The sequence below is a fragment of the Beauveria bassiana genome (assembly GCF_000280675.1).
Source record: "Beauveria bassiana ARSEF 2860 unplaced genomic scaffold BBA_S00031, whole genome shotgun sequence".
In the NCBI taxonomy this organism is placed as follows: Eukaryota; Fungi; Ascomycota; class Sordariomycetes; order Hypocreales; family Cordycipitaceae; genus Beauveria; species Beauveria bassiana.
The window spans coordinates 227,532-246,861 of NW_007930866.1; the positions used below are offsets into that span (position 1 = coordinate 227,532).

Consider the following 19,330-nt stretch of genomic DNA (forward strand, 5'->3'; position numbering starts at 1 on the left):
GGATACACATTTACTTTACGAGGGTACACATCTGCTTTACAAGGGTACACATGAGATGATGCATGTGATGAATTATATTCTATTCTATTCAAGTATAATTTGCTGCTTCTTGGCACTCGTTTCATCGCTACTTTTATCGTATCGTCGTCAACTCTATATCGAACCACCCCAACTCCGCCCGCCCTAAACCTCTATATGCAGTTCTTTTTTTCATGTACACTTACTTCTGACGGAACGTGATCAAATCTTGGACGCGCCCGTAAACCTGCCCTCGACAACGGCCTTCATGAGCTGATGAGCAATGGCCTGGGGCGGGGGCACTCGCAAGTCGCCGTCCTTGTAGTCCCGGGGCGTTGGCCCACCGAGCGCGCTGCCACCCCTCGCCAGCGCGACCCTGACCTCGTCGAGGCTGAACCACCTTGCGCTCTCGAGCTCCTTGTCGTGCAGGATGATATCCTCGCCGCCGGGGAGGGCCTGGGCGATGGCGCCGATCATGAGGCTGGAGGGGTAGGGCCAGGGCTGGGTGGAGTGGATGACGACGCGGCCGACGCGGACGCCGCTCTCCTCCCAGACCTCGCGGCGGACCGTCTCCTCCATGGACTCGCCGGGCTCGAGGAAGCCGGCGAGGGTCGAGAACCATTGCGGGGGCCAGGCGGCCTGGCGGCCGAGCAGGATGCGCTTGCCGTCGGCGGAGAGCACAGCAGCGATCATGGTCGGGTCGGTGCGCGGGAAGCACAGGTTGGAGACGCCGCGACGCGTGGGGCAGTCGTCGTCGCGGGGCGGACTGCCGGCGGCGAGGTCGGCGGGCGGGCACACGCGCTTGTAGCCGGCCTGGATGGAGAGGTTGCGGCCGCCGCAGCCGGCGCAGAAGCGGTTGCGCGTGTTCCAGTCAATCATGGACCGGGCCTGAGCGTATATGGAGGCTAGGGAGTATCTCGGTTAGTCGAGGGAAGGCGAAGGCAAAGAGGTCTCGGAGTATGGACGTACCGTGCTCGGGGAGCAGAGTCATGGCGCGTGGATTCGTCTCAAGGGACAGCCCGCGAGCTTCAAACGTTTTTTGAAAGGCCTCGGCGGCCTCCTTGTACGAATCTCTGGGCGTGACATCGACGGCAAAGTACGGTTGGGCTTTTACCGTGCCGTGCGTTGCCGATTCAATCTCGACCGTCTCCGCGGTATCCGCCGCGGCCGCTTCGCCGCCAATCGAGCCTTGTTCCACCAGCCCGAGAAAGACGACCAGCGGCGAGGCCTTGCCGGAGTCAAATCGAGCAATGGCCGTCTTCTCCTCGAGGGCGATGGCGGGCTCGGCGCCAATCAGCGGCTTCACGTCGTCAAAGGAAAAAGTGGCGAGCTGGGACTTGTCGACGGCGACGGCGGACAGGTTGTTGAGGGCGACGTAGCGGGCGGCGGGGGCGAGGGCGGCGCGGCGCAGAAAGGCGGCGTCGGCGCGGAGAAAGGAGTAGCGGTTGAGGCGGGTGCCCGAGTAGTAGTTGACGACCTCGGGGCCGAACTTGCGCGTCAGCATGGAGTCGTCGGCTTGGAGGGCGGGGTTGACGGGGAGCATCACTTTGACGGGCGGTGACGGCATGGCGGGAGAGGAGGGAAGGGGGAGAGAGTGATGTTGAGGGTATAGTCGGTAGGTAGGTTCAAGGAAGACTTGAATGGTGGGGGGGAGCTATCGTGAGTCGATCGATGATTAGGTAGCGGGGTTATGGTTGAAATAATGACCAGCACAATGTGATATCATTAGCGTGAATTCTGTGAATTGTATTTCTAGCAAGATGGGAGAGTAATGGCATCATGGGAAGCGGACTTTGTTGGAGGGGCCGCGGATGAGTAATTGAGCGACATGGTGAGTAGAGAGAGGTAGACGGTGGTTAGCTGGTTGAGCGGATCGCGGGGGCCGGAAATGGGAGCGTCAACATAGTCCGATAGTGGTGGTAGTGGGTAGTGGTGCTGGTAGTGGCGCTGGTAGTGGTGAATGCATCTTAGCTGACGGCGGATGAAGTTTGCAGATCAAAAATGGTCATGTGCTTTTTTCCCTTCTTTCTTATCGAGATGGATGCCCATTTTGTCATTCAACATCGCGTATCTCGATTGCCCAGGCACAAAGAATCAAGGTGAAAGCGAACGGATGCAAAGCCGAGCTGAAAACAAAGGCTTTTCAGCCGTCATTGACAGTTTGCCAAGACCGCAGACACGGCCTCGGCTGGGGTAGTACAAGGCCGGCTTCGTACCTTGACCAGCTCAAGCAGTTGCACCATACCGTTTCAAGCGTCCAAGATGCAACGAATGGCGGATTATACACGCTGATTCTTGTGGCATCAGAACTACTCGACGGCGACTTTCAGCGCCCGTATAACCCAAGTCATCTCGGTTAACTTGTCGAATTTCACCTCGATTTTGACTTGTCGCGCCAGTGGCTGCCATCGAAAAAGCTTCCCATCGCCACGCTAAAATTACTTTATTAGCTCCGCTAAAAAAATGCGCCTCCAAAGTCACACAACCAGAATCCATTCAACCCTTGCCCAGCCGGGACTTGCTAAAAACGGAATCGAGACGGAGAGGAAAAAAAATTCTAAACTACCGATAATTACAGAGCCCATAAAATCTCAATTGTCCCGCTGCCCCATCTTTGATTTCGTCGTGCCCGCCGCCAATTCGCCTCCTCCTTCTTACTTGCTTCTTTTCGGGCATGCTTTCAATGATTTCAATCTGCATTCCGCCTTGTCTCTCACATTTGATCCGAAATCATTTCCGACAATCGCCCTTGCTCGCATGATTGCGCTTTTCAGCTCGTAGCGCAACAGGTAGCCTTGCGCCGATTCGTTCGTCCAACACCACTATTCACAGTTCGCTTCTGCACGGCTGGTCGACGTCATGGCTCCCCCGGCCTCGACCTTTCACCTCGATGTCGAGGCAATCTCTGGCATTTGCGGGTAAGTGCCCATTATCAACTGCAAATACTTGCAACTGCTCTCTAACACTCCCATAGATCAATCTCCATTGCTTGCTGGGGTACGCTGCCCGTCCATCCGTCCCACCACCCCGCCGTCCGATAGTTACTGACAGCTTGTTCACACAGTCGTCGTCTTCTCTCCGCAGATTCTCCAAAACTTTCAGCGTGGCAATGCCGATGCTCTCTCGATCCAATTCATCATTGTCTGGCTTCTCGGCGATGTCTTCAACATTATCGGGGCCGTCATGCAGGGCGTCTTGCCTACAATGGTGCGTCTTGCTAGATCTAACCCGCCTTCACTGCGCACGAGCTCACCAACATCTCCCTCTACAGATCATCCTGGCCATTTACTATACTCTTGCCGATATCGTGCTGCTTCTGCAGTGCTTCTACTACCGCGGCTTTACATGGAAAGACCCTACGCCCGCCCCCAAGCCGGACAACGGACCAAACGAGCGTACCGCCCTCCTCGACGCAACGCAAGAACGCAGAGGCTCCGACTGGACTGGGCTCTCGCCCGCCGTGCCACACATTTCCGACACCAAGGAACCGCAGCCCGCCCCGACTGTCGCCCAGACCGTCCTATGGAACTCGTTGATCGTGCTCATGGTCTGTGCCGCCGGCGTGCTCGGCTGGTTCCTGGGCGAGCGTGCCAAGGGCCCGCGCGAGGACCTGCCGGAAAACAGCAACGACACGCTCAAGTTCAACCTGGTCGGCCAGCTTTTCGGATACCTGTGCGCCGTCGCTTACATTGCCTCGCGCATGCCCCAGCTCATTCTCAACTACCGCCGCAAGACGACCGACGGCCTGAGCATGCTCTTCTTCCTCTTTGCCTGTCTGGGCAACATTACTTACGTGCTCTCCATCTTTGCGTTTGAGCCCAAGTGCGGCGCGAGGCGCTGCAAGCATGGCGAGGCCGGCCAGATATACGGCAAGTACATGCTCGTCAACCTCAGCTGGCTGGCTGGGGCGCTTGTGACGCTATTCATGGACTTTGGCGTGTTCGCTCAGTACTTTATCTATAAGAGGGATGACGACGAGCAGTACCTGTCTGAATATGAAGAGGAGCGCGTGCCGGAGAGCGTTCAAGCTAATGGTCTCGGTAACGGCAACAGCAATGGTCGCGTGCAGCCGACAGAGACTTGGGATCAGCGACCTTTGCTGCAACGCAACGACTCGAGCCAACGCTAATCTGCGCTGACAATGTCGATGTTTTCATTCTTTGCTCTTCTGATTTAATCTTGTACACGGGTGATAGTAACAGCGATTTGTAATTTGGGAAAATCATGACAAAAAAGGGTTCTGGGAGGCATCTTGATTCAAGGCGTTGGTAACGAGGGAAAAGAGGGATGGATAGAGGAAGAGCTGCACTCAGCCCTGGCACGCTGCGCTTACAAGGATATGTATAATTTGGGCAACCTATATCAAATTGGTGTACTATACCGTATCCCTGTCCATTATGAAAATTTTACATTCATCAGCAGCAGCATCGTGAAATCTCTGCTCTCCAACAGGCATGGGTTAGAATTCTCTGCTCCATTCTCAGAGCTCCAAGTCGGTTGCCAATGGCAGAGTCCCTAAACAGACTAGCGTCCCCACACCACCTCTGCCAGAATAAAAAGCCTTCGTCCCTCTTCACTTTTTAACTTTCTTTTCTTCTTTTCTTTCCTCATCATCAGTAAGGGTTATTTCTACACCGTCAAGTGTTTTAATAATTCACGGAGGCTCCGCATACAATGCGGCTTGACTGAGGGCTACCCAACGATTCTCTGTGGGTCTTCTTCCGTTCCCGGCCACCCAGAGTAAAAGTGATCTGCCTTCCCAATCAGCCATTTCGCCGTCACCTTTCCACCGAGGGCACTTGACTGTGGGCGGATCCCGATATCCTATATCACGACGAAGGAATTTGATGAGTCCTACGAATACACATACGTCGAGTAGTGTTAGAGAAGGGGGGAGGAGGAGTAGGAGGTGCAAGGGTTGAGGAATTGGGAGCGAGTTGGAGTCGAAAGTCTATGTCTGTAAAACTTTTGACGCTATTCAGAGCAGCTTCCAACGTAGTCTTGCGGCTCTGCTACCAGCGCGCAGTGAAGTGCTCATGCGAGTTAAAACCATGTCAATCATATGGTAAGGCGAATCAGCCATTACGAATGCCATTAATTTGGTACTTAAATCTCCATTGCTGGCAAAGAATGTTTCTGTCATCTCAGCGGTTGATTTTTCTTGACATCACGTGCGGCACTCCATTGCGACCTCGGTGGTGCTGGCGCTTCCTAGGGGGCCAGTAGCTCAGCTAATCGCGGGCCTGCTCGGAAGGCTTCCAAAAATTTCTACTGTAGCCATCTAACCCATCCTGATCGGCTCATGTCATCCATCTCGCCATCGCATCTTCGGCTTCGCGACCTCTGACGACGACGACACGCCCATTTCTTCATCTCGTCTTCTACCCGTCGCGCAAATTTTCTTTTCCTTAACCAGCATTGTAACCTATCCCCTTTTAATACTCGTCGCCCGCCCGCCCGCCATGTCGTCCCTCTGGAACGCCTTTTCCACCGGCAACAAGCCGCAACAGAAGCAGTCGCAGCCCGAGCCCACGACGACATTCGGAGCCTCCTCCTCCTCTCCAATCTACGACCCGACCGAAGGCCAGGGCGTCGAGTCCTTTCTCCAGAGCAGCGCCTTTGCCGACCCGTCGCAGCTGCACCCGCTCGCGGGCCTCAACAAGGATACGCTCGAGTACCTGTCGCTAGAGGACTCGGCGCTGTCGGACCTTCCCGGTGGGCAATCGGTTATCCCCTCGCGCGGCTTCACCGACGACCTGTGCTACGGCACCGGCACCACGTACGTCTCGGGCCTCGCCATCGGTGGCGCATGGGGTCTCCAGGAGGGCCTGCGCAAGTCGGCCGGCCAGCCCCCTAAGCTGCGCCTCAACGCAACGCTCAATGCCATCACGAGACGCGGCCCATTTCTCGGCAACTCGGCCGGCGTCGTGGCGATTATCTACAACATGTTCAACTCGCTCATTGGGTACTACCGCGGCAAGCACGACGCCGCCAACTCAATCGCCGCGGGCGTGTTTAGCGGCATGCTTTTCAAGAGCACGCGTGGTTTGCGCCCGATGATGATTTCTGGAGGCATCGTCGGCTCTGTTGCGGCCGCTTGGGCGGTATGTCTTGATGCTTCTCTTGCCTGATGCTGGGCGCGTTGCTAACATGTTTCTAGATTGCCCGACGATCTATCTTCGCTGTCCCCGAGCCCGTCCCCTCGGCCTCTACCGAGCTCGAGACCCTGTAAAACACGAAAAAAACGGAACTCACATAGTTACGAAAAGGAGAGAAGAAGGGTACAAACGTCGAAATTCTTGAGACGTGGCATCCGCAGGACATGATTTCATACGGCTCCTCTGGGTAATTTTATTATTGTTTTATTTCCAAGAGGCTTTGCCCCGGTCGGGCAGCGCCTTTGTATACCATTTTTGCGCGATAGAAGAGGAACACATACCGACAAGAACTTACAGGAAGTTGGTGAGGCCTTTGGGATGTGAATGGCTGTGGATACGAAAACTCTCCTCCCCATTGAGTTCATTTCGAAAAGAAAAAATGTATATTAACAATCTGGCACGGGTCAGCGAGCATTAGACCATTTAGGCCACGGCGTTGGTCGTCAATACTATTCATGCAATTGGGTTTAGAGGATGCTGAACAGCAAGTGAGTGCAACGATGCGTTTGCGTGAGGGGTTGCCAGGTTAGACTGTGACATTTTGGTTGAGTTGTGAATTTCGGTGTTGGCAGTGGCATGGCCTAAGTTTATTTTGTCATGCTCTGTCTAGGTTGTGAGGGACTCGCCGCAAACAACATACGTATCCTTCTGTTTTTGCCAGCCCAGCATGTGCAAATGCTTTCCATGGACTTGGACAGAATACCAAGATCCCCTCGATAGAATGCCCGAGCAGTCCGTCTGGGTCAACGACGGGGCATCGTGGCAACTGCAGCAGCTTGTAAGTGATGGCCTTTCTTGATCTCGTTGCCGATGGAGCAGCAACAGCAGCATCTCTGTTTACAACAACCTCGTTTACATCGCTCTGGTATTTGAATGCTCTCTTCCGTTGCACTCATTTATTGCCTGAAAAAGTTTTCAGCAGTCCCAGCTCTGCTAGCCACCGCCGGCCTCTGGACCGGCGAGTTGCTGCGTTTGCTCTTGTTTTGACCCGGCAAAAGTCTGTCACAACTTGTTCATCATTCTCGTCTTTTCCTCTGGCATATCATCTGTTCTTGGGATATGCCCATTCTCGCCCTCGGCCATTACAGATCCCGCGTCCACAACTTCGTTCTCTCTGTCTACAAGGCGCTCGCGGGTCTGCAAAACCAGTGCCCTCGGCATCACCCCCAATTCCTGCGTGGAATCGGTGTCGTTTCCACGATGCCCGACGTCGAGGATCCCGGCAATCCGCCGCGCAAGAGCAAGGAGCACCATCCGCCCGGCCAGCACGCCAAGCAAGTCCATTTTGAGACGACCAACGGCGGCGGGAAGCAGCCGTATCCTCCTCCGCCGCAGGCCTCCTCTGCGCCCAACAGCCCGGGGGCTACTCAGGCAGCATCCCCCAGAAGATCGCAACAGCAGACATCGTCAAAATCTGCTCCTGTCGACAACCAGCCCACGAGCTTCCCGCAAGTCGGCGCGCCGCCCGGCCAGTTTGGGCCCGGGCAGTGGTACACCAGCGCCGATCCGCGCATGAGTCTCAACCAGCCGCAGCAGTATTACCAGCAGCAGCAGCCGCAGTACCATTTGCCTCCAAACGGAGGAGGAGGATACTGGCAGCAGCCTGGAGTGCCTGTGTTTGCAAACGGTGCGCCAGCTGGCGCTCACTTCTATCCGACGGCTGTTCCTCCTCACTATGCTGCCTTTAACAACATCTGCCACCCGGTATTTCTCACCCTTGTTCATCATTTTCACCATCATCACTTTCTGCCCCCTCGTGCTTCTGCCCCTTCTTCCTCTCCTCTTCCAGACTTGCATCACCGCCTGCCCTACCATCATCGCCACCACAACACATCTGCTTTCGTCGCTGGTACTGCTGCTGCTGCTGGCCGGGACAACAAAATCATGGCTTATTACCAAAACGCCGGTCCACCGTCGACCGGCGTCAACTTTCAGCCGCCGGTGCCTGATACCACCTTTGGCCCTATTCCCCACGTCTACGTGCCTCGCTTTGACGCGGCGCCGGTGCCTCAAGTCGGTCCTCCCTCTTTGCAGTTTGTTTACGCTCCAGCAGATCCTTGCCCTCCCTCGTTCACCGTCTTTATGCCAAAGACGTTTTACAACGAAGGCTTCAACTACTATGCAAGTGTCCTCTCAAGAGCAGTGTGCAGGGTGGCCGATGATGATACCAATGCATCAACTCAGCTCTTTGGACTTCCAAGTGAAAGCCCAACATAGCTGGCCTTTGTCTCAAGGGGCCCCAATTACTATCCGATCACCCCGAATGCACACCATTTTCATGCCCCTCGGCGCTCAATATACGCAAACTGTATGCTAACATCTACTTCAGCAGCCTGCCTACAGCGCCGTGCCTGTCGGCCAGCCTGGATACGTCATTGCTCAGCAGCCCGCTATGCTCGCCCAGCCGATGACCCCCGGGCAGCAGCCCGTCTACATTGCCGGTCAAGCTCCGCCCGGCGTGATGCAGGGGGCTCCGCAGCCGTTTATGAGCTGTGGCGTCGGCATCCCCGTCATTGCAGGTAATGGCAACCCCCCCGACGTGTCTGGTCTGGGGCGCACCCAGGGGGAGGAGACGCTGCGGCAGCTGCAGTTTGCGCACGCCAACAAGCTCTTTGAGCCTCAGGAGTTCAAGCCCGCAGACGACGACCCCTCGCGCTTTTATTATGTTCGTGAAGTTGACGGGAACTGGACCCAGCGCAACAGGTTTACTATTGACCACATGGGTGACTGCCGCTGGTATGTCACCGACGAAGGCTGGTTCTATGCCGTTCGACTTCCGGACTAGGTGAGTTTGAAACCTGTTTCGGACGTACACAGCTAATAATTGCAAATGCAAGTCTTGATTTTCTGTTTCAAAAATACATGACTGGCGGTCGATTGAAAATGGTGTGAATAATGTCGAGTCGGGAACCAGGTCCGAAGTGCAAAGACAAAAGTCAGGATTGGAATGAAAACTACAAAGAGTCGAAGGAGAAAGACTGAGAGCTATTCGTTTAATTTGCAAAGCCCTAGTAGGATTAAGGAAAGCAGCATTGAGTACAGAAACTGCTGTTGAGCACTGATTACACTCGCTAAATCGTCTCTTTATTCACTTGTGCTCCGAGAATTGCGCCTGAGATGTTGTTCTTTGAGCAAGTCAGCTCCGTTTGTAATTGTATGACTGCCGGTTTCAGTCAACAAAGCAGATGTTGCCAGCTGGCAGCCCGACTCGACGAACGGAAGGGCAGTTACTGGCTCTTCTGCTTCTTGATAATATCCAGTACTTTCCAACCCCCTGCTCTTCATTTTCGTCTTGCGAGTGGCTGAGCCCATGCACAGTTGCTATTGCTCCTATAATCAATCTAATGGCTCGCAAGAAGAATACCGGTCCGCTACTCTATTGCGAATGGGTCATTGGCGGACCATTGCCCAGCGCTCGCCGCGCTCTCAACCCCAAACCGAAGCCAGAACCCAAGCCCGCTGCGCCTGCTCCTCCGCCCCCGCAAGATGTGATTCGCGTCGAGGTGACAACCGACGATGAGAGGAAAGAAGATACGCTGAAAATCACATTTCCTCGATCTGGAAAAGCAGTAGCCGCCTCCAATGCAGCGGCAGCAGAAGATGAAGAAGCCGGTGAAGCCGTCGTGAAGAAGGTTCGCTTCGAGAACGACAAAAAGAGCGCCAAGAAATCAGCAATGAAGCAGCCCAAGAGCGACGACTCGGACAGCTCGGCCACGCTGGCTGAAAGCTCCTCCGACGGCGAGTCCTCGTCCGACGCTTCTTCATCCGACGCCAAGACGAAAGACGACGACGCCAAGGGCAAGAGCGAGAGCGAGAGCGACGGTGAACCGCACCCGACGTGCAAGTGCTCGCGGTGCGTCAAGAGGCGGCGCAAGGAGAAGAAGGGCACCAAGGCAAAGGACGAATCGGCAGAGGACAGCAGCGATGCGTCGGAGGACTCTGCCTCGGCGTCGGAGGATGAAAAGCCGGCTAAGCAGAAGGAAGCCAAGAAGAAGACGGATACGAAGCAGAAACAGCAGCAGAAGGAGGAGGGGAAGAAGAAGAAGAAGACAAAGGGCAAGAAGAAGGACAGTTCTGATGCCGACGACGAGGCCTCCGAGTCGGGTAAGGAGACGACCGATGAGGAAGTGCCAGCAAAAAAGCCAGCCTCCGAGACGAAAGCGGATAAGAAGAAAGCCGCCGCGGCCGCTGAAGCAAACAAGGAACAGGAAAAAGAGGCTAAAGGAAAAGCCGCCGCTCAGCACCATCACAAGTCATCCCCATCCGCGTCCGCGTTTGCGTCCTCGCCATACTACCCCTCCGCCTTTCCCGGCCCTCACGCGCGGCGGCCCAACCTCATCGCCCCAATCCGCGCGCAGGTCGTGCAGACCGAGGACGTCGTCGAGACGCCCGACGACCCGCCGCCGAATGCCTTTTACGACGCCGCCGCCAACGTCATGCGCGTCTACTACGGACCCGTGTACGGCAACCATAATCCGCAGGCGGCGGCGGCCAGGGGCTGGTCCCTGTATCCGCGGCGCGAGGCGAGTGGACGGCCGCTACCGATCGGCATGCCGCATCCGACGCAGAATCCCTACTATTACGGGTTCCAGCAGCAGCAGCATCAGCCAGCGTCCGGGGAGCAGCCGCGACACCCGTGGGCGGGGCTGTATGCGCCGCCGCCGCAGCAGCCGCAGCCACCGGGGTTCCCGCCGTTTGTAATGAATCCCATGTATCAGCAGCAGGCACAGGATGCTACCGCAGCAGGTGCTGGCGGGGGGCAGTTTACAAAAGGCGCGTTTAGCAAGTGCAGTCCCGCTGCGGGCATGACGCCGAGTGTAAGCCACGCGGACGACAAGACTGGCGGAAACAATGTGCTTCCCACAAGCAAGGTATGCATGGCCCCTGGAATCTGTTATCTCTGGGGAGAGTGTGTGTCAAGATGAGCAAAATTCTAACAAAAAAAAACAGATTGACGATAAGAAAACTACGAGCCCGTACTACACTCCGAGCAAAACCGCCGCCGAGCTCCGCAGCGCCGCCAACAGCCACCGCAACAGCCCTGCCAAGTCCGCGTCGGCGGTAGCGGCGGCACCAAACACGACCGACGTCAATGAATCTGGCAGGGATAGCAATAATAACAATAACAACAATAACAACAACAGCAGCAGCACGCCCGCAGCAGATGCCACAATGTGGAACGACGGTGCGGCTAATAACAATAATGACTGGAACACGACCGCCACCAACGACGCCAATGCGGGCACCACGACCAACACCTGGGAAGCTACCAACAACAATGACCCCAGCAATGCTGGAGGCGGCAATAGTTGGGATTACAACAACAACAACAACAACAGCAATAATAATAATACTAGCGGCAATACGTGGGACAACCCCCCTGGTAGCGAGCCGCCGGCGGGAGATGCCACCAACGTAACGCCAGGTATACCCGGATCGTGGGATCCCGTAGACCCCGTAGGTCCGAGGCCTGCATGGTGCGATCCGAGCATGGCACAGAGCACCGGTGGCGCTGCAGAAAACTGGTAATCCTTGATGTTTTCATGTTCCGATTGCCGTTTTCTTCAGTGACGCTGCATGGTCAAGGAAGAGATGGTGCTAAATGTGTATAGTATTGCATAAGTAGGTACTTTCGTGGACGCTAATTATGAAAAGTCGGGGAGGTGATGGACGCTCATGGTTTATACCCCGTAATAGATTGTGCATGTATATACAAAATAAAAGACGACGCTCGCTTAGCTATCCGTCAGTTTGTTCAGTGACGAAAGTAAGTAAGTATCCAGCCATTATAGAATGGAACACGAGTTGAAAGACCTGAAAACGTGTCAACTATTGGTCACTTTACTTTATTTGTTTCGGACCAAAACGTCGCGGGCGGCATACCATGTTCTCGTCTCCCATTCAATGATCCACTTGCAGCAAATCTTGAGCCTCTCGCGTACGCTGGCCGATCCCAGCAGACGGTACTTCTCCGCGTCCTTGACCGGGAGAACGCTGGCCAGCCACCATGGAAAGATGGATGGGTCTTGTACGGGGCATGCACCGTAAATGGCGAGCATACGGTCCGTCATCCAAGGTACGCTTTGGTCGCGCATGCGTCCGACAAAATCGGTAGCCAGCTGCATGAGGTCCTGCGTCGTCATCGTCTCCAAGCTCGGCACGGTAATGGTGGGTCGTGCTGCTCCCGGCGTTGTCGACGTGCTGGAAGCATAGCCGCCGCTCGCGGAGCCGTCGTCGCTGTGGCGGGGTACGGCGTCTGGCGGCGGCGGAAATGGGGTGGCATCGGCAGCAGCTGCTGCAGCCATCTCGGCAGCTTCGGTAGCCTCTTCTTCTTCTAGGCTAATGTCATCGATCCGTTGCACAGATGACACGGTGTAACCGTCGAGCACGCCATGCCGCTGTACGCGAAATCGGGAGAGACCGACTGTCTCAATGAGGCAGCGGCCGTCTGGGAAGAACTGCACATTTTCGATGCGCAGCAGCGTGCCGAGCTCGTGAAAGTGGGCATCGCCGGGCTGCCGCGGGCGCTTGGGCAGCACCATGCCAAACGTCTTGTCGCCTTCGAGGGCGCGGCGTATGAGCAGACGGTACCGGGGCTCGAAGACATGGAGAAACGTGGGCATCTGTGGAAAGGCTAGGGTGCAGACGAAGAGTGGAGTTTCAAAGTCCTGGAGGCGCGCGGCCTCCTCGGCTTCAACAGCGCGTTTTCTGGAAGCGAGCTCGTCGGTCCAAAAGGTTTCGATAATTCTTGTCAGAGAAGCGTTGGACGGACATGATGCGCGGTTGAGAAGCGGGTTGATGGATAGTCGACGACGACAGATGGGGCAGTATCGTGAATGGTCAAGGATCCGGTGCAAGCAGGACCGACAAAAAGTGTGGCCGCAGCCGGTAGTTAATGGGTCGTGATATAGGGCGTAGCAAACTTGGCAGTCGAGCTCTGAACGAGCGACGCGTTGGGTCTGCGCGAACGAGGACGTATCTTGCGAGTTATTGTTGCCGCGGTCCTCATTGATAAACTCATGTCCGGGTGCCGTTTGTTGGGATGGTTTATGGTCCTGGTCTGCCTCGGTATTACTGTCGGTGGACCTTGATTGAGAAATCTTTGATGTAGTATTTTGTATCCGAGTTGCGACGTCATCGACTGGCCGAGTGATAGCGGCTGACCCTTGAAGGCCAATCGCGTGTCGAATATGCTCAGACAGTTTGTTGAGCGTGACATCAACACCACAGTCTCCAAGCGTATGCTCCTTTGTGCAAGACGAAAAGGGACAGCGAAATCCCTCTAGTCTGTCGACTACAGCCGGGTAAGATATGCGACTTCGGACATGAGCCTGTGGGATGCATGGTTTGCATATACTCCTACCACAGGGGAGGGTGACGGGCTCTTGAAAGAGCTTTTTGCACAATGGGCAATGAAAAAGGTGGATGACGTCTTGTAATAGGAAGCCGGCTGGCTGGGGCGCGGCGGACCTTGGCTCTGGGACGTCGGGGGCGGACATTGGTCTGACGGATTGTGGCGCTGCTGGAAAAGGATATTCGTCGAGTTTGCGAGGAGCGTCTGTAGATGCAGGGGTCAGGTCGGCCATGGGGCTGGTTGCATGGTAGAATTGAGAGTCGAGCCTCGGGGTGGCAACCTGCCGCGAGGCATCAGACGACATGAATAGGAAAAGGGTAAGTAGGCGCCAGTTTTCCGCCAGTCAGTAAAAGAAGCGCGATGGTCCGCCTAGAAGGTAGTTGGAAAAGAGGCAAAAGTGTGCAAGGAGTGACGCGGTTGAAGCGTCCACGGGTTGTTGCGGCTGTTGTCGAAGCAGTATCCGGGGAGAGGACGGATGAAGCGCAGGCGCTGAGTCGTGGCAAGTCGTGCCGAGGAGGGCCGAGAGTTTCAGAGCATGCAACAAAAGGAAGTAGCGACTCTTGAGGTTGAGATGTGAAGAAAAAAAGGTATCTGCTAGAGCGTTTTTTACTGAGTCGCGGAGCATGTGGAGGCGCAGTATGTCGGGGCGAATGTCATGATGTAGTTGTTGTACAGAGTGAGTGTACTGGCAAGTGGACCGAAGACTGGCTGGAGCGGATTGGTGTGCGCGCGCGTCGGACTGATTTGTCGACAATGGCTTTTTGTCTGGTTAGCGTAGAGGTGACAGCAAGACACAGAATTGGTGGTGACGTGACGAATAAGCCAAGGGGGGTTCCCCTCTCTTTTAAAAGAAGAGAACAAAAAGCGAGTTCAAAACGACGAGGACAATGTCGAGTTGAGACAGCCTAGGGTGGGAAAGTCGGAGACGGTCTGATTGATGATGGGCGACAGGCGCAAAAATGGTCATACAAAAAGCGGGTGTAGATGGCATGACATCGTCGACTAATCTTAGACCCTGTAAAAAGGGAGAGGCGGAGCTAAGCATCAAACGGTTATAATAAATGAGTTGTGTGTGTGTGTGTGTGCGGCGTCGTGCCGATGACGATTGATTGGGTTGGGGCTGACAGTTGGTGGGCAGTGCAACTTGGAGACAATGAGAAGCGAGGTTGACGACAGGAGTTCGTATACAGTTTGAGAGACGAAGCTTCTGCCCGTTGAAAATCGTTTGCTGTACGCCGTCGTCGGTTGGCTCGTGTGGCTTGAGGCTTGACAAGGCCTTTTTACCTTATTAGCTAGTTAGTGTTTGAATGTATGATGATGTGCAGTGCTGTTTGGTGGAGGCTTTGCCATTCCTTTACGGCGCTAGCCTTTGGTAATCATGCTAATACTTGCCCACTGCCGTGCCTGCCTAATTTTTTTTTTTTTTTTTTTTAAAAAAAAGTAATAATTATTTAATGGACGCCTGTCATCCATCGCTCTTTCCCCCGCACACTTTGCTGGTCCAGTCCGACCACGCTCGGGCTTGCTTTTGTTTTTCAGGGTCTCGCCCGCTGTCGGCGCCCTACATAGGTACAAGCCATCTTCCCAGGTAGTTAGTTACCAAGTAGGTACCTTGTGATTTGACTCGGAATGACCCAGACCGACCCCATTTTGCTCAATTTCAGCTGCTCTTTTGACTGCCACAACTGCCTTTCCCATTCTCGCTGCGAATTACAGCGAGGTAGCCCGCTAGCATTACAGGGATTGATGGGTACCAATCGATGAATCTCGTCGAACCAACTGACCCAGCCTTCCATCATCGTGTCGTATTTATCAATCGCGCTGCAACTCTGTTATTTCCATTTACTCATCATTTTCTAGTATCCCCTCGTGCCCCTTCACACACACTCTGTTTTTATGCCGTCTTACAAATTGTAGCGCCAGCCAAGCCAATGCACTGTCTATGATGTCATGCCGGCGGGTCGTGCATTTTGCGCCCGGCTCACCGTCGACATCACTCGGTCGTTGGCGTCACATGCGCCGCATATTCTTTCAACCTCTGATTACAATATCCTTATATATAATGACAAAGTAATAATAGAAACATACTCCAACGTTCACATCTGGACTAATATAAAGAGAAATTGCCTCCATAATGAGGCCAGCGGTCAAATACCGCCGGCTGAACGACTCTGCGGCGGCCGCAACAGCCGGTAATACCCACCCTTGTTGTAGCTGGCGACGACAAGGCACTATGATCTGCTGGCGTGGGATTCATTCACGTGGACACTGCCTCGTCTCTACAAATCCGAGACATGCCTATTGGTCTTGTCCTGAGCTGCAGGTCTCACATCACCGAAGGACCCTATGCGAGACAGTTCACTCTCCTCCGACTTGGCCCGACCAATGTTGGCTCATAAGGAGTATTATTCAGGAGCGCCCATCCCGCCGATGTAATTACCAAGGATAAAGAGACTAGATGAGGACACTAAGAACAGCACTATCAACCAGGAAATCAAACCTTGCCGCGTCCCAAGCAGCCATTTGCCGTGCGAATCACCTCTGGGGTATCTGACATGCCTATTCAGAATAAATCACGACCGCCGCCATTCCCATAACGAATGCTCAAGTAACCTGTTATCGTAAAAAATGTTATGAATCGGTAAATTAAACCCATGCTTCATCGCACGCCGCCCCAACGACTCTTGCCCGCTGCCGTGCGCCCCCAAAACAGTCGTCGTCCAATGTTGCCAAAGCAGAGACAGCTGCAGAACAGCACACTCAGCATCCACACGCCCGTCTCAATGACCTGGATGTCAGGAATGAGGGGGCTGGTGCCGTTGACGGATTTTACGTCACGCAGCATCTGCAGCGACGGCGTCGGCATCATGTCCGGACTGATGCCGAGCAGCAGGAGAGAACCCACCAGGCCGACGGCCGCCGAGAGCAAAAATCCGGGTTTAGAGCGGTCGATGAGCCACCATAGTAGCGGGTTAGCCAGAGCCAGTGTAGCCGAGATTTGCAAAGTCGAGTCCCATGCGAGTTTGCGCTGTACACATGCTATGTTAGCAACAGAGTAGGAGGAAGCATCGCGCCAAGGTAGCAAACAAGGTAGATTACGTACAATGGCAAATACTATGCCGACAAACGCGCCAATGGCGCGCATCACCAACGCAGAGTCTAATCCCGTGTCGACGGCTTGGTTGGGAGAGGTCTCGCCATCTGCAGCTGCGCAGTTCTCTTCTGCTCCTGCATCACCGTACCGAGCTTCCCATACACCATCAAACCAAGGCAGCAGCGAGCCTAGTACCACACCCGCCACGCCCCAGACCCCCAAGTACGTCGAGTTGAAGCCAGGCTCAACAAACCCATCAGCAGTCAAGCCCTCATGCGAATCATGCAGACGCGTGACGAGCGCGCCGTAGCCTAGACCCAGCACAAAGAGCACGGCCGTGCGCACTGCGATCTGAACGCTGCTCATGTGCGGGGGCAGCGCGCGGGGCAAATCGCCACCCTTGTACGAGGACCGTCGTCGGTCGAGGTGCGCGCGCTCTTGCATCAGCGCAAACGTTGGCTCGTCGATGCCAGGCCGGCGGATGGGCGTCTGCGCACCCATGCCCCACGGCGAGTCGTCCACGACGACGTCGTCGCGATAGCGCGCGCCGCCACCGGTCGTCGGGGAATAAATGCCATAGAGCGTCGATGACGTTAGGTTCATGATGGAGGCGGGCCGGCTGATGGCGGGTGAGGCATGCTCCGACGGGTTGGCGCTGTCGCCGCCGCGGCTCCATGCGGCGAGGGCGGCGGCGAGGTGGTTGTGCAGACCGGGCGAGGAAGTGGTGGTGCCGATGGACGAGAAGGCGGAGGCGGAGGCGTCGCAGTTCAGAGCCTCGTCGTCAGGAGGGGTTGCGCTTTGTCGGTGGAGGGTATAGGGTCGTCGGGGCACAGGCCGGACGAGTAAAGGACCGTCGTCAGACATGGTGTGTCAAAAGGAACCAAGAAAATCGTCGTCTGCCGTCGCACTGCAGGTATCAACAGGAGTAGATGCAACAGGCGGCAGGATGCTGCACACAGAAAACTGCAGTTGGGTTTTATGCGTCAGCAGGAAGGGAAACTTTCGTAATGTGTTCTCGAGCGACATTGGCAAGCCACCCACAAAAGCTTAAAATGACAGACGGCACGTACCTGGCAGACCTGAAAGTCTGATTTTCGAGGCTGAAAGAGGAGACAATATGATGTTCGAGGGAAGCGCTGAAGAAATAGGTAGCGAGCGAGGAGGCAAAGACACCAAGATGTAGTCAGACGGAAGGGAGGGTAAAGGAAAATAGGAGCACACCAGAGTGTGAGACAGCACAGCTGATGAGGCTTCGCGAGGTTGGACTGGATTCTGACACGAGCGTGCCCTTACTAACAGGCCACTGACGATTCGCTGGTTGCTCGGTCGCCTGCTAGTCCGTTAACAGCTAGTGGTGGTGAGATGGTACAAGCCTGTTAGCGGGTGGCGCGGAGGGGGGATTCGAGGTGGAGCTGCTCACTGCAGCGCGGCGGCGACTTTTGTAGATGACTAGATGGTGACAATAAATAGATGCGGCGTTTTTTTTTTTTTTTGACAAAGTGAAAAAGACTTGGCAAGTACTCTATATGCTCCCGTGAGTGATGTAAACGTGGCGAGGCTAATGTTGACGATACCACAGCACGCACAGCCAGCCAAGCACACCAAGGTCTGTGGCGGCCGACCCGGATCTTGAGCCTGGCACCCTGGGCCTCGGTATCTACAGTGGGGTGTAGGTGCCATTCAGGGTGCCAGGTGCCACTATTCGACCCGCTCATAGAGGTCAGACACTGCGGGGAGAGGGCTTGTGATGGCACTGATGGAGTTGCATGGTCATGGGCAAGAGGCAACCCTTTCGCCGGAGCTGGATAATTATACGAAGGTGCAGAGTCAATATTGGCACCGAAAGTCTCCCCATCCTTCACCATCAAGTCCAACCCCGCAAATACGTCGTATTATTCGGCACACCTTGCTGTGCCACGTAGCACGATCGCCTCACGACCCCACGCTGTAAAAATCTATCTGCATAGGTAGGGGCTTGGCGATGCTCCCAGTGCGCGACGGCGACGTTCCTTTGCTGCTATGCTATAGGTCCACGAAGTACGCGCACATCCATGATTGCCATGTCCTGCACCCCCGTCAAGCCTCCGTCCTCTTGGACCTATCAGCCCCTTCTTCCTTGCAGACCCCCGGCGGCTGCTCCCGTCCATCTCCGACACCAAATGGCCTCGACCCTAGGCTGTTGGCTGTTTGTGACCCAACCTTTACAAGACGGCAGCTTCGTGCCATGCCTCGTTGCAACATCAGCAGCGCTTATCATCTAGGTGAACGAATCATGCAAAACAAGGTCTTCTGCCGTCGGACGTTGGGGAGGGTCCAGCTGAACCGCAGCAAAAAAAAAAACATGGACAGAATCATTTGCCCGCGAGCTCTCCACCTATTCGCTTGACGCTGTGAATATAGTGCAGCCAGAAGGCGTGTCAGGATCGGTAGATATACATTTGCAGTAGAAACTCGACTTGAAAGGTCTCCGGACGAAAGCCACAAGGCTACCTAGGGACCAAAACATAGCAAAACCCACACTTTGCCGACTCGCAAAGAGAGTCCCGCTCCCGAAGTGCCCTCAACGTCGTAAAGCTAGCCTGCACTGCTATACCAGCTTCTCTGCGATCTACACCCAGCCCGGCCTAGAGAAGAAATCCGAGCTCAAAGCGGCATCCGATGAGAACAGAGGTCTGGACCAGAGCAGGGACTGGAAGCCGACCAGAC

General features: G+C 55.1%; 6 protein-coding genes across 6 annotated transcripts; 3 read left to right on the forward strand and 3 right to left on the reverse strand.

Annotated features, from left to right (window-relative positions):
• Nucleotides 1-240: 240 nt before the first annotated feature.
• Nucleotides 241-1,585, reverse strand: BBA_08154 (NUDIX domain-containing protein; the record flags this gene model as incomplete). Its single annotated transcript, XM_008603251.1, has 2 exons — nt 241-923; nt 988-1,585. 2 exons carry the CDS (start codon nt 1,583-1,585, stop codon nt 241-243), a joined length of 1,281 nt encoding a protein of 426 aa, XP_008601473.1.
• A 1,292-nt stretch (nt 1,586-2,877) lies between these two features.
• Nucleotides 2,878-4,147, forward strand: BBA_08155 (PQ loop repeat family protein; the record flags this gene model as incomplete). Its single annotated transcript, XM_008603252.1, has 4 exons — nt 2,878-2,936; nt 2,993-3,015; nt 3,083-3,225; nt 3,290-4,147. 4 exons carry the CDS (start codon nt 2,878-2,880, stop codon nt 4,145-4,147), a joined length of 1,083 nt encoding a protein of 360 aa, XP_008601474.1.
• A 1,333-nt stretch (nt 4,148-5,480) lies between these two features.
• On the forward strand, nt 5,481-6,250 carry BBA_08156 (mitochondrial import inner membrane translocase subunit tim23; the record flags this gene model as incomplete). Its single annotated transcript, XM_008603253.1, has 2 exons — nt 5,481-6,122; nt 6,179-6,250. 2 exons carry the CDS (start codon nt 5,481-5,483, stop codon nt 6,248-6,250), a joined length of 714 nt encoding a protein of 237 aa, XP_008601475.1.
• A 1,126-nt stretch (nt 6,251-7,376) lies between these two features.
• BBA_08157 (uncharacterized protein) lies at nt 7,377-11,705 on the forward strand (the record flags this gene model as incomplete). Its single annotated transcript, XM_008603254.1, has 4 exons — nt 7,377-8,318; nt 8,506-8,912; nt 9,589-11,047; nt 11,127-11,705. The coding sequence occupies 4 exons, from the start codon at nt 7,377-7,379 to the stop codon at nt 11,703-11,705; spliced, it is 3,387 nt and encodes a 1,128-aa protein (XP_008601476.1).
• Nucleotides 11,706-11,962: 257 nt separating this feature from the next.
• On the reverse strand, nt 11,963-13,834 carry BBA_08158 (ATP-dependent protease La domain-containing protein; the record flags this gene model as incomplete). The annotated part of the gene is made up of 3 exons (XM_008603255.1): nt 11,963-11,990; nt 12,060-13,262; nt 13,647-13,834. 3 exons carry the CDS (start codon nt 13,832-13,834, stop codon nt 11,963-11,965), a joined length of 1,419 nt encoding a protein of 472 aa, XP_008601477.1.
• A 2,355-nt stretch (nt 13,835-16,189) lies between these two features.
• Nucleotides 16,190-17,488, reverse strand: BBA_08159 (insulin-induced protein; the record flags this gene model as incomplete). Its single annotated transcript, XM_008603256.1, has 2 exons — nt 16,190-16,558; nt 16,634-17,488. The coding sequence occupies 2 exons, from the start codon at nt 17,486-17,488 to the stop codon at nt 16,190-16,192; spliced, it is 1,224 nt and encodes a 407-aa protein (XP_008601478.1).
• Nucleotides 17,489-19,330: the final 1,842 nt, after the last annotated feature.